We start from the raw sequence: 14,474 nt of genomic DNA, 5'->3' as shown, positions 1-14,474 counted from the left end.
AGGTTGAACAAAAGTTGGGTAACTTAGCCTTCGAGCAAGCTAAGTTACCCATCTCGCTAACATGCCAAAGCAAGAGGTAAGAAAGCAGCGCTTGAGGGGGAAACCCAGACACTAGAGCCTGCAGGGAACAGGGAATCCACTTTAATGCATCAGTCAATTCCAGCAGTGCCCATCCCCCCCCCGGGCAACCGCGGGGCATTTGCTCAAGTTGTCAGTCCCGGGGGTGGGGCATCCGCAATTTTAACGCGGCCCGGGGGCTGGGCATTTGCGTACCCCGGGGCGACCCCCGGGCATTCGACACACGTGTTTTGGAAAGTGCCATGGATGAGTTCATCGGGAAAGACGAGGCGTTTGTCGAACAATGGCTTGTCCGTCAGGTACTAGAGAAGCTTGTTTTTAAAGTTATGTTTTCTCAATTTTAGATACTTCTTCATTACTTGTAAGCATATAAATATAAGCAACAAGGTGAACTATATTTTGTTTATCACAAAACAATAACTGACGTGAACACGACTATTTCGCATTTCGCATTCAAAAATAGCCTAACATTTTTTAAATTCATGAAAGTGGAGTTAAAATACTTAAGGTTTGCGAATTCAAATGATGCGATCTTGAAGACAGATCTTGCGAGCTTAAAATGCAATGCATCATCATTTAAAATGTCTTGATTCTTCACAGAAAAAGTAGCCTGCGAATACAGGCGCCTATCATCGCTCGCGGCTGGGAGCACGTCCGCCGCAATCCCAGCTATCCTCTAGCAAACTGCTAAAAACAAATATAAAGAAATAAATATAATCAGAATCAACTAACACGTACTGTTGTCCTTGAAGTCTTACCGTTGCATTAAAATACTGAACTGTTGACTGTTTTATTCACTGATTAATTAAAAAACTGCGGAGGTGTTGGAAGCCGACGATCCCGGGGGCGGGGCATTTGCCCTCTTTCTTCGTCCCCACCCCGGGGCATTTAGACAGCTAATGTTTCTCCACCCCGGGGAATTTGCCCATTTTTTAAAAATAATGCTAATGCCCGGGTGTTAGCCCGGGGGGGGGGGGGGATGGGCACTGCTGGAATTGACTGATGCATAACGGCACATTGTCACGCATACTGTCACGCAATATTACAGAGTCACACTTATGTTTGCGGGAAGAGACGAAGCTACTGATATTACTACTTCTAAAAATATCATAAATGATATAAACAAAATTACTTTAAAAGAGCAAGCGAAAAGCAGATTAAAGATCTGAAAGATAGACCAACGTGCATCTTTGCACGTACAGCACCACTCTTCGCGCATGACGTCATACATGTCTGTCACAGAATCCTGTGTTATGCAAGTGCAGCTCCACGTTCCTCTGTCGCACTGCCAGCCTGCCCAAACGCTTTAAACGACTTTGCGCTGGTAAGTGAACCTATATTTTTTAGTGAATTGCTTAAGAAGATAAATAGTTACGTTTAGCTCTCGACAACCTTTACTTTCAAGGCTTAATTCGCAATCGCAGGGTTTGATGTTAACGCCAGACATTTTCCACCATTTTGGCAAATGTTTCGTAGTTAAGCTTGTGTAGATTTTTATGGCTGTATATGATTATTGTTATCGGTTACAAAAATGTAGAATCAGTCACAAAAGGACGACGGAATATGTGTTAACATATCAGGAGGTAATGTACCTTCTTCGCTTTGTACAGAAGGTTTTATGATCCTCACTTGTCGACCTTTCTTGTAATCCAGGGATTATTCGAGGCGATTTTGCTCTAATTGTTTTTATTACTGATTGATTTTATAATTACTTGAAGTGATGTGACGAGTTGAAAGTGAGATTTACCGTACCGAACATATCTAAAATAGTGTCAGAGACGTACAATTTTTGGCGGTTCCAACATGTCCCCGGGCTACATAGGAAAGCTTTGATTCTAACCCTATCCCTACTTTTTTCGGAGCGTAGTTAATTTACTAGTTAGGGATGGTTGTCTGGTCCTCCATCAAGTCATTTACAGATTGTATTTATTCTACTCAGAGAGTATTTTCCCCACTTTTCTTGCTTTTAATGGCTATTTTTAGTGAGGAGGGGTGGGGAGGGTGGGTACTCAGATTTACAAGTGATCACTGATGGAGGGGGACATTTGGGAGTCCGAACACCACAGTATCACCAAAACTTTCGGCAAATACATAGAGGATATTACATGGTGGTGAGAAGAAACGGAGAAAGAATATGGAGAAACCAATTCAACGAAAGCAAAAGGTGGGAATCGTGCTGTCATTGAACGATATGACACTCACAAAGGTGACATACGGAAAATACGCCACTCAGGTCCCGGATGAAGTGGCGTATGGAATCTACGAGTGGTTTAGTTCCCAGTAAAACACTCTTCTCCATATAATAATGCAATTTATTACATGGCTAGCTCCGTGAGCGGGCAAGATGAATCAAATCCTGTGCTGTGATTGACTACCCGAGTGGGCAAGATGGAGCTATCTTGCCCACTCGGGACTACCCGCCCTGTCCTGCAAGAAAAATTTCCCCGAAAGCCATATGATAAATCCTTTATTGACCAAGCTTGCTCGGTCAAGATTGCGAGTTTATGGACCTCAACTCCGTCTCGGTCCATAAACATGCAAAAAAAGAACCTGGCCAATATCCAGCCATCTTGACCTCGCACTTGGTCAATAACCCATACATCTTAGTGAAAACCTATGTAGCTGGCAGGTTTGTTGTCGTGTTTACAGAAAACCAGGTAAAAATGATGGGTAGGGATGCAAAACAATCACCCAATTTTAAACTGGTCGTAAAAACAGCCAAATTTTAGGTTAACTGGAAGGAGATATAGGATTATCTGCTTTCATATTTACTTTCATTTGATCCAGGGATTATTCAAGCTGATTTAAATTCACATATTGCTTGCTGGTAAATTTACATATCGCTCGCTTTTCCCTAAATTGCTAATTTAGACTCCCAAAAAGTCCAATCAGTTCAATAAAAGGCCTATGATGCTGAACATGACCCAAAAAGCCCCTTTTTCATATCATAAAATAGGAAGTATTCTTTATTAGCTTAGTCACATCTGCTTCTCAGCCATTGTCATGTAATGTTCTCTCCCCTAACAATGGCTGTGTTTTAGCCAATAATGGCTTTGCTCATGTTTTCCTGAGTAAGTTATGCCAAAATTCACCAACAAAAAACAGTCAAATTTGAGTCTTATCCTGACACTTAGTATCAGCTATGTTGCCTTTTGAATTTGACACACACCAGAAAATGAAATTAAATGCAATTTACATCAGAAAAAGTTGCAGCGTTTAGGCAAACAGCAACTGTCATTCTTTTGTTGATAGGTGTCAGTGTTTGTGGTCAAAACAAAAGGAAAGGAACACTGTTCAGGTTTAATTTGAGCAGCTGTGATTGGAGAAGGGTGCATTGTGTGATGACTGCCAAATGACAGCTGCTAAGGAGACTAGCTAGCCATTTTTTTATGCATGTAATTTGTTTGTATATGAAACCGATAAATTGTTTGACAGAAAATGAGAGCCTTTGTGGTTGTTCCTTTTGTAAAGCTGTTCCAAAAGTCCCTACCAGAAAATTCACAACAAAATTTTCAATTCCCCAAAAGTCCTCAGAATGCAACTTTTAATCCCTCAAAGGGGCTTTCTTCCTCCCTGTGACAATTATACCCAACTACCCCCACCGGAGTTGGATGCCTAAAGCACTGTCAACAAGGAGGTGGGTAAGTCTAGTGTTACTTGCACATTTCTTTTCAGTGAACATGTTTACAATGTAACTATACATGTACAGTAGGCAGTAGGTTTCTGTATTCTGTGGAGGGAGGGTAACTTTGGTGCCTTGTAAATAATCTGTTATGGGAAGAAATGCCATGAATTTTTACCAGAAACAAGCTTATGTTTTTTTTATTCACATATTAAACTATTTGTTTTATTTCTGCTCAAGAGGTTTTTGAGGGGTGTACATGTAATTATTTGAAATAATTTCACCAAGGGGGTGGACTGTTTGCAAATGGCAATGAATTAATTGAAGATGGCTATTATGGAAAGACATTAATGGTCAAGAGACTATCAAGTGAAATTGTGCCTGGGGTAGCTGCTGTAATAGTCAATACAACCCTTGAGCATTTCCTGGTGTCTTTCAGATGTTGTGGGCACTCTTCTTCAAAGTTTCCTTTGTACCTTGTAATATTACAAGTGTATTTCTTTTTTTAAATTATCAATATATAACCATATAAATATTTGTGCTATTAGTTCACTGTAAGTGTTCATTGGATTTGATTTCTTTTTCTGTGAAAAGCTTAAGGTTTCATTGACTTGTGAAATTGTACCTCTTTTTCACAATAATTATGAGCTCAAGATTCCTATGAGGTGATAGTTGATTAGAGGGAATCAACTGTCACCTCAGTCACAAAAATCTCAATAAACTCATGCTCTAATTGCTTGGGTAGAACTTTCTCTAATTTTCCTTCAAATAACATTTTCCAATTAATTCTGCACATATTAGGAGTATCATCTAAACTTCACACTTCAGCACAATTTCTTTCAGATTGAATTGTTGTTTGAAACCTTTGGCTGGTTACACACTTGCATCAGCTCATTAGCAGGTTTGTAGTAGACTTGAAATGAATGTTGCCAAGCCATTGCACACCATCAGGTATAATTGTCCCGTTGGTTTTGGTTTGGACAACAAAATGGTAACACTTTCTAGTTTTTCCAGAGTGTTGGAGGAAGATTTAGAATAAAGCTGGATAATGAAATCCCCAAGAGTATAAAAAGACGTGCATTCACTGTTGTGAGACTCAGGCTCGAAATTGTTGAATGACCTGATGAGTACATGTACACAGCTTAAGTTACAGCTGCAACTAAGTCTGCAAGCATTTTGCTAAAGTGTAAAGTTTATCACTACCTAAGAGGGTAATTGGAAACTATTGTTTGAAAGAAATTCAGTTAGATTTCTACAAGTCGTACTCTGGGACCTTAAGTCGCCTAAAGTCGCCTTAAGTCGCCCTAAGTCGCCTTAAGTTGCCCTAAGTTGCCTAAAGTCGCCTAGAGTCGCCTTAAGTTGCTATCGGTTACGCAATGTTAAAAAGGTTTCAACACACTCAAATTGCCCCTGTAGAAGGTTATTAGACTCGTAACTGTCATGTTAGGGTAAACTCCACTCTAACCCTATGGAGGAGGAAGCATGATGACCCAATGGTTGGTGCAATGGACCCCTATTGTGGATCATTGCATTGTGTTCATACTCTCATAGTGCCTCTCCTCACCCAGATATATAAATGGGTACTGGATATGGAACAGGGGGGGGGGGGGGCAGGGTGCAGCAGAGGTAGCCTTGATAGTTGTGCTTTTAATTTTTTTTAACACTCGTTCCCAATGCATTGGAGCCATCTAAACCCCCCTTAAAGGGCCCTAGTCAGCCACACCTTTGTTTTTGTTTACATACAAGAGGTTGGCTTTTATGCTTTATTCAGAGCATGTCAAAGCAAAGAAAATCACTGTGAAGCTAACAAAGATAAAGGGACATACTTTCAGGAACAAAACTTACAGTAAAGCAACAAGACTTTGCCTCACCATGCAATATCAATAATTTTGATGGCATCGAAAATAGCAGAGACTGACTAGGGTCCTTTAAGAAGCTGAGGACGCGACAATTACAAGGCCGTGGCTCCCTTATACATAAAAAAACCTAATATTATTATAGTCTTGCACCTCTCTAGTCCCCATGTTAGCAGGAATAATTTCTACATGTGGACAATACTTAAATAGGAATGACAATCTGATGTATACTCTCTCACAGATGGCTTTTTATTTCTATTAAGTTTTCTTTTTTTTTCTCTTGTATTTCATTGTAAAAGAGTTAGTAATTAAGATGACACTCTGTGTTGTCATCAGGAAATATATTAAATGTGTAAGGATATAACAAATGACTATACTGCAATAACTTCATTTAAGCTCATCAATTTTTGTACGATATTTCTGAATCAAATCTTCCGAAGACCTACAGTGTATAATTAATAAACAACAACAGTGAGAGGTGTCCCAGATCCTCTAGATGAAAAGAAAAAAAAACCAGAAAGATTTCTGGGTTAAGGCTCAATTCTTTCTAGTCACTTTTACACTGAGCAGTAAAAATATGGTCATCCAAAGTCAATTGAACCGAATTGAGTTTACACTTTAAATACTTTACTTATCCAGTGTAAAAGAGTGACAAAGGTGGGCCATTTCTCCAGCAAAAATCATTGTTTGCATTTTACTTCCACATTCGACCAACTGTAAACGTTTGAATTTCGTAATTGGACGAACCAACTTGCAGCATAATGTTTATCTATCCTTTTCGTACACATGATGAAGCCTGGTATTCACATAATCTTATACACTTTATGTGGACTGCGCTACTGTTACTATTGAAAGCTAAAGTACAGAAAATTCTCTGTGATCAACTCTCAGTAAACATGGCCGCCAGGGGAATGTTTGGAACACGTGACTTAGTTTGGCCCCATGACTAAGTACGCAAGCTCACACGACCTACTCGCACTCGCGCGAGTATGATTACTCCGACAGGCATTTACAAAAGACAAGAAAAAAAAAACTAAACGCCAAACTAATACTCTCCGAAATAGTTGAAGACAGTAATTTATTATCGGGTGATTTGAAATCACCCGAACACTTAGCAAGAGAACTCGAGTTTTCGTGGCACAGATATCTTGTCTCTTTGAAGCATGGAAACCAGTTAGCGGCGCAAGGGTTACTGGGAGAATCAAAATGGCGGAGACCAGTGTGTCTGGTATCGATGTATCAATTTCTAGTGTTTCGTTGTGAAAATGTCGTTCTGGGCATTTGTAATTCTTAGGTGGAAACTAGTGAAAGTTTGGAAGGTGTATTTCCTGGTGGTCTGATCAACAAAACCCTCTAAAAAGAATCAATTCACTGTATAAACTGCCAGGGTCATCAAAGTTTTCTGGAACCTGACAGGTAGTTGGTGAAATCTGACAGGACGTGTTCTTACGAAGGAACTTAGCATGCGCTACTCATTATGGTATTGAAATATTTTGTCTGACTGAGGCAGGAGAGCATCAAATCGATTGGGTCCCTGAGAAGGACTGAAATTGACAGTGGAGATGCCAAAAATGGCAGATAAGTCTACCAAGATAACCATTTTTATAATTCGGGAAGCATTGTAAAATAAATACATGTAAAGGAGCTAAATTAATTTAAATTTCCCTGTTGTTTGAATAATTGATGGAAAATATACAAACACTTCAAATTAAATCAAGATATCTTAAATTTAAATTTTTTGTGACTGTGAATATATTTTTAGTAGTTTTGTTTGATTTTTTTATTGTGATATCTTCACTAATATTCATGCTACCTTGCTGGTGTCTATTGTTATTCTTATTCTTATAGTAGTAACTGTTCAGTAGTGTCGTAATCCTTTCTTTAATAGTATTTTTTTTAATGGTTTGAAATCTGGCCCAGGTTGTTCAAAAGCCGGTTAGCGCTAACCCAGGTAATATATTTCTTTTGAATAGAAATATCTTTCACTGCTTATGGTTGTGTAGTTTTAAAAGGAATCAAACTCAAAACTGAAAGGCAAACAACATAAACAGAAAACTGGACCGAAAAGTTACAAAAAATGAAAGTAATAAAAATTCCCTCCAATGCTGGGTTAGTTTAATCAGGCTTTGAACAACCCAGCCCTCGATATTTGAGACTGTGGTGACTTAATTATGTACCAGTATTGGTACAATATTGGTTTATTGCAAGAGATATATGGAGAGACTGTTGCTAAGTTTGAATCTATAGCACTCGAGTGAAATAAAGTCTCCCCGGGTCCCCTTAAGTCGCCTTAAGTCACCTTAAGTTGCCTTAAGTCGCCTAAAATCGCCTTAAACCGCCTAAAGTTGCAATGTTTTTTCTGCCAATTTTGCTTAAATTGCCTAAAGTCGCCTTAAATCACCCAAAGTCGCCTTAAGTTACGGCGACTTAAGGTCCCAGAGTAGGCCTTCTCAATAACAATTGGGTTTCTTGCTGGCTGTCAATTTCATAATGAGGTTAATTTTTATTTAACCTTTGGTCTCATAAATTATTACCTGACAGGAATTTTTGCTCAGTAAATCACAAATACAAACTTAGATTTATGTTATTTTAATGTACATAATATTATACATGTAAGAAATTATGACAGTTTTTGTTTTTCTTGTATTAATTAGTGTTCATCATTGTTTCTACTTACATGTGTTTGCTTTTCCTAAAAGCTGGTCAGTCTCAACCAGCTTAGTAGCATTTCATCTCTGGGGTTATCATTGCAAAGTGCCCACCTCTCATGACTACTGTATGTTCTAGTTCACCATCAATGAGCTGCTTCAGTCATCAATACTAATATCTTTACTCTAATCTGTATTCCTTATTTGATTTATGTTTATATTCTTTGTATGCTCGTTGTGGCATGGTTTGGTGTGCTCTTGTGTATTCCAGGTTGCATAAGGGTGTAGTTAGTATTTTATACATGTACATGCTGTTCTCATGGCTGACAATATATAATTCATTATAAACCTGCTTAGAACAATGATTTCACTTGAGACTGTCACACATAGCTCAATAATTGCTCAATTTATGTGGATTGTTAACTTGGTGTGGTTAACAACATACCTGTATGTGACATTATGCACCTCACTGTATTCTGTATTGGAGGCAGAAATTTAGTTGTTTATAGTCCTGGGTATACCCTTATCAAACGTATACCCATTTTTGGAGTAATATATCAAACACGAGGGACAGTGTTTCACCGGGTGTTTGGATAGCCGATGAAACGCTTTCTCGAGTACATCTTCTCAATCGAAACAAAATCTAAGGAGTTAACGGAGAAACAAAATCGTCAAAATCTATGCTTATTAAGACCGGGTATCCAAACCTCCTTCACGGTTGTTATTTTCTTCGTTTTAATTTGGCGAATTATTAATGAGTTTGAGAAAATATGTGATAGAACAGTATGTATAAATTCCAGATTTTCTTCATTCAAAGAGATACAGAGGTACACATGCGTGGCTCGGGCATTGATACATGTAGACCATAAATCAGTGGTAAAAAAAGGATTCATATCTTACAGTTGGCAGATGGAGAAAGTGAGGCTGATAAGATGCATAATATCTTTCAGGAGAAACGGAAATATTTCAACTTAAGCATGTGGGAAGCAGGGCATTAGAATGGCCCATAAAACTGACCAATCACAATGTGCATACCTTTCTTGGGTGAAAATCACTTTTCTTTGCTCTTGTGCTATACTTTTCTGTTCTCGTAAGAGTCATGGCTAATTAGAGGTGCGTATTTTTTTGCGAGTGTAATGTTATCGTCAAAGCGGTACATTGGGACTTATTACATCGTTGCTTTTCTTAACAGGAGATGAGTTCAGACACCATTAAGCTGTTGATTTGTGGAAGTGGTAATGGAGCGCACGCTTTTGCCGGTATCGCGTCATCTTTGAAAGGAACTGAAGTTCGAGTGCTTAGTTTGTATCAAGATGAAGCAGAACGTTGGAGTGCTGCAATGCAGAAGACAGACCTGGAAGTTGTCTTACATCGGAAGGGAAAGGATTCAACATCTATTGTGTCTAAACCTGCACTGATAACGAAAAACCCAGAGGAGGCCATCCGAGATGTTGACATCGTGGTATTTGTGCTGCCGGGATTTGCTCATCAAGTTTTTCTTGATACCTTGAAGCCATACATAAAACCTGGCACAATATTAGTCGGCCTACCAGGAGAACCAGGGTTTGAGTTTCAAGTTCGTCACGTGCTAGGCGAAATAGCACAGCAATGCACGATCATGAATTTTGAGTCACTACCATGGGCATGCCGCATCACTGAGTTTGGTGTTAGATGTGAGGTTCTTGGCACAAAGGAAACCTTACAGGGAGCCTTGAAGGTATGTTGTACACTAATTGCCTGTAGTCAGTTTTTATCCCTATTGAGACAAAATTCTGGACTTCCGAGGTGAAAGAATGAGAGAATGTTGCTGAGTTCAGGTAGTTATCTCATGTCATGATGAAAGATAGAATTATGTCTGATAGATAGATAGCTAGATAGCTTTAATTAAAATCATTGCAGCCTCCGAAGCGGCTGAATAGTGACATACTTTACAACTCGTTAAAATTGCAAGATGTCTATCTGAAAGTCTCTTAAAAATTCGGGATTAGGAAGTTGAAGTGACCTTTTAGGCATCGTTCAAAGTATTCGAGAGAATATTTTTTAATCACCAGAAATCAAGATCATACGGATACGATAGGAACTATGGAAATAAGAATAGCATAGAATGAGCCCGTATCAAACAGGGGTTCTATATAAGATGCGGGTTAATTTAAGTGAACTGTTTAGAGCTATGGACCGAAACCAAAGTCGTACCACGTTTGGAGAGTTGTCCTTATTTCGCGAATGTCTTTAAGACAGGGTTCCACTGCAATAGAAACTGACACATTATTTGAGAGGGTGCACAAGTTGAAATTGGCAAATTTCAGCTTCTAGTTCAGGTTTTAGTAATTCAGTTTATCTGTCTTGCATGTAGTGAAGAGCAACAGTCTCGACTGAAAGAGATTTATAGAATATTTAAGATAGTGCATCCGCTCTCATTGGTCGATAGGTGTGTTTAGGTTAGAGTATGTAAACACAGTTTTTGAGAAACGTTTTCTAAAAGCAAAACGGGACTTTTTTCCGTGTTTGCATAGCCTCATCTGAACACTCACGGGGTTGGCAGAATTCTCGAAAGTTTTGCAAACCCTCGACTGCGTCTCGGGTTTGCGTAACTGTCTCGAATTCTCCCACACCCGTTTTTCCCCTCGCAGGGAAAAAAAGTCCTCTTTTGCTTAAGAACAAACAATACAAACAGACGTCTCTACTCAGCTCGGTTTTTTATTGAAATCATACACAGATCAATAAATGGTTTAGGAGTCAATTTGACTTTTGAGCCGATAAAGCCTGAGTTTCTTCCCATTCGATGTTTTACCTTTTCGTAACTTTTGCAGTTGGCCATGTTTTACAGAAAGGAACTGGCGTGGAACCACAGAAGGACCCTGTTTCCACACTGCAATATCTCCTGGGTCCCCTCCCTAAACTGATCGTTTTTGGTCACCTGTTGGGTGTTCAGTTAATGAGCACTAATGCCTACCTGCACACGTCAATACTGTATGGTCAGTGGGAGGGGTGGGACGGAAATCCACTTGATCAGCCACCTCTGTTCTACAATGGCCTGACTGAGTCAGCTGCGAACCTCCTTTCCAGTGTATCAGATGAGGTTGTAATGATTGCCAGGGTTGTCGGGGAGAGGTCAGGAGCTGACATGTCTAACGTAAGATAATTATTGTCACCTGCGTATTTTTAAAGAACATATTGCACCTGGTTAATAGCTTTTAGTTTTTTTTGGTGGTTATCTTATCTGGCTTCTTTAGTGACAAAGATTTGGTAATTGGTTGTTCCCCTCTTGTAACTGGTATCGTATTAAGCTTGCTCTTTCTAACTGGGTGCAATATATCGTTTGGCCCTTCTACTCCCTATTTTTGCACCCCTGCCCAACCCTAGCTCTCCTTGATGACAAATTATAGCCTGTTCCAGGCTCTCGGTAGTTGGGAACGAACGGAAAAAAGAGGGAGAGCGAGAAAAAAACGAGGGGAGACTGACGCCTTAATCCTCCCTCGTTTTTTCTCTCGCTCGCGCTTTTGTGTTTTCTCTCGTCCCCCACTACCGAAAGCCTGGGACAGGCCACGTAAATTAGGAAACGGGGAGTATGCAATTGATAGCTGATGTTTTTCCACGAGTCTGAACTGAATAAGACTAGAACCAAAATTATTGGGAGGCGTGGTGGTCTCATGGTTAGCGTGCTAGTCTCGGGATCGAGCGGTCAGGATTGCTACCCTGGCCGGAGACATTGCGTTGTGTTCTTGGGCAAGACACTTTTCTCTGACAGGGCCTCTCTCCACCCAGGTGTATAAATGGGTAACGGCGACCTTTATGTCGGGCGTAACCCTGCGATGGACTAGCGTCCCATCCAGGGGGGAGTAAAAATACTCCTAGTCGCTTCAGCCTGCAGCCAAACCGGGATAAGCTCCGGCCTGACGGGCTACTTGGTTCGTATGCAGACTTTGCCTTTTTTGACCAAAATTATTGAAAAACATTTCTCAATAATAGGTTGTCCACATTTACCAGTGGTACATGCGATGCTATCCACAAGATATTTCCGATAAGACAAACCTGTACACCGCAATACAGACCAATGCTGCCTACCAAGGATTGAAACACCCAGTCAAGACAACTGAAGACGGCAAATTCGTGCCAGATTTCACGTACCGGTACATGACGGAGGATATCCCTTACGGTTTGGCTGTAATCCGCGGTATCGCAGAAATTGTGAAAGTTAAAACCCCGGATATTGACAAGGTGCTTACATGGTGTCAGGAGAAAATGGGCAAAGAATATCTCGTGAACTCAGAGTTTCAAGGCAAAGATGTCGCTTCATCCAGAGCACCGCAGAGATATGGATTCACTTCTCTGGAATCCATCTTGTAGACAACTGGCTTTGCTTGCTCGCCCTTAGTCAAAATCAGATTTACCACAAGTCGTATTAGAGTTGTTGACTGTTGCCGATGAACTTAAAACTGTGATCATCAATTTCATCATTAGTTCTTGATGTGACTATTCCATTCTATGAATCCTGTTATGGAATATGATATGAAATAGGGTACTTAGTTTGGGAATGTTCGAATAAATTGAACTTTGTTGAACGCTTTCTATTGTGTTTCGTGTAAAACACACCAGAAATAATCCCCAACGCTTCTTATAAAATTAATATCAATTTCTGATACGTCTGTCCTGATAAACTCAGCAGCTCTTAGAGTCGGCCGACCCCTACTGTCACAGCTGCCAAGAGAGCTGGCACACAAGCTACAGCAGTGTCAGAGCATTCTGCGCACCCATTACGCTTCACATAACAACTGACGTGATATTTTTCAATAAACGAAAACAATAAAGCTTATTTGCATAAGACAACAGAAAAGACCGTCTGGCTAAAATCCTTGATAACCCTGAGTGTTGGAGGAAATTGCATCCAAAGGAACTTTTCCTTCTACGCCTCACTGCGACACAACCAATTTGCCGTTTAAATGGCCCCGATTAGCAAAAGAGCTAGTCAGAAGCCATGTACCAACCCCTATTATGAGGCCACGTATTAACTGACCACCCCTATTAGTTGGCCAGTAATCAAAGTCCCGATGAGGGCTTTTCTATTGTTTCTACCTCTTTTAAGCGGCCGACCCCTTCTAAGCGGCCACTATCCATTTGCCCCAAGGGTGGCCGTTTAATAGGGGTTGAACTGTTTTCTGCGATATCAAGTTACTGGCCTGATGTAGCCTAACCTGCGATCAGGCGTTCTTTTCTTTTTCTGTCGAACGGGTGAAGAGGGAAGAAAGAACACCTGATACATTTCCATCACGAGTCGTCTGTCGCCCCTTCGTTCCTTACCTGTCAGCAGCGACGTTATCTTTTGTCATACTATAAATGTGAGCCAATCAGATTTTACTGGAAATCCACGCGGCCAGTTGGAAGCGCTTAAGCGACAAAGCGCAATGTACATGCTTACTTTCCAGGCAAAAGGAATAGCAAGTTGAAATGTCTCTGTTACCGTCAAGAAACAAAATATGCATTGAAAAATTGGTGGAACATCAGAATCTGTTTTTTTTTTTTTATCGCAAGTGTTCAAAAGTCCGGGAATAAACATTAGAACAAATATATTCTTGGGGACAACTCACAACTGCGTCAACTGCACATGTTTCTACAAAATCACGTCGGAAGCATGGCCAAAACTTCTGATCTTCCGATGCATTCCACTGTGAATAAAATCTTAAAGAGACAAAGTTATAGCCGCTGAAGATCACGGCCTCCGGGCTGAAAATTCGCTTTATACAAGTATAACTATGTCCGCGGCCGCCAGGCTTCGTGATCGTGTTTCAAATTTACACCGGAAGTCAGATATCCAATCACGAAACCAATCAGAAAGGCGGGCTTAAAGATTCTTTTGTTTTACGACCAATCAGAAAAAAGTCCAGTTTCTGGACTACAGGCAGACGACAGGTGAAATAATTGTATCAGACGTTCTCTTATTCTCCTTCCCCCTGCTGTGAAAAAGAACGCCAGATAGCAGGCTAGATATGGCCGTTAATGTGGCTTGAGTAGGGTAAATACCTAATCGTACCGCATTATAGCCCCGTTTGGTCTCGTCTTGAGTATTTTTGCTCGACTTCGTCTCCCGAGTCATCTCTCGACCAAACTCGCCCGAGATGCCGCCGAAGGTAACGAAAAGGTATCTTGTACCCGTGTGACGGCGTCAGCTAAATGTCTGTTCTCATGTTGACTACAAAAAAAACTCAATGAGTGCGCGAGAAATTTGGCGGTTATTGTAAAAATAGCCTTTGTCACGGCGTGAATCGTTTTGCG

At 40.3% G+C, this 14,474-nt stretch overlaps 1 protein-coding gene across 2 annotated transcripts; it reads left to right on the top strand.

Annotated features, from left to right (window-relative positions):
- The first annotated feature begins 1,066 nt into the window (after positions 1 to 1,066).
- On the top strand, positions 1,067 to 12,758 carry LOC145483408 (tauropine dehydrogenase-like). 2 transcript variants are annotated; one of them, XM_081461914.1, is made up of 5 exons: positions 1,067 to 1,402; positions 4,544 to 4,601; positions 9,397 to 9,921; positions 11,032 to 11,337; positions 12,174 to 12,758. In XM_081461914.1, exons 3-5 carry the CDS (start codon positions 9,400 to 9,402, stop codon positions 12,549 to 12,551), a joined length of 1,206 nt encoding a protein of 401 aa, XP_081318040.1. In that variant the 5' UTR covers positions 1,067 to 1,402; positions 4,544 to 4,601; positions 9,397 to 9,399; the 3' UTR covers positions 12,552 to 12,758. The 2 variants fall into 2 exon arrangements, with proteins under 2 accessions (XP_081318040.1, XP_081318039.1); XM_081461913.1 differs by lacking the exon at positions 4,544 to 4,601.
- Positions 12,759 to 14,474: the final 1,716 nt, after the last annotated feature.

This window comes from Orbicella franksi, chromosome 4 (genome assembly GCF_964199315.1).
Source record: "Orbicella franksi chromosome 4, jaOrbFran1.1, whole genome shotgun sequence".
NCBI classification, from domain to species: Eukaryota; Metazoa; Cnidaria; class Anthozoa; order Scleractinia; family Merulinidae; genus Orbicella; species Orbicella franksi.
This window is presented reverse-complemented; position numbering and strand designations above follow the sequence as displayed.

Excerpts from the sequence above, each read along its gene's own strand:
- LOC145483408 (XM_081461913.1), top strand. The coding sequence starts at position 9,400 with ATGAGTTCAGACACCATTAAGCTGTTGATTTGTGGAAGTGGTAATGGA. Across the intron at positions 9,922-11,031 it reads CCTTACAGGGAGCCTTGAAG|AAAGGAACTGGCGTGGAACC; the intron begins GTATGTTGTACA and ends CATGTTTTACAG. Across the intron at positions 11,338-12,173 it reads CAGGAGCTGACATGTCTAAC|GTTGTCCACATTTACCAGTG; the intron begins GTAAGATAATTA and ends TCTCAATAATAG.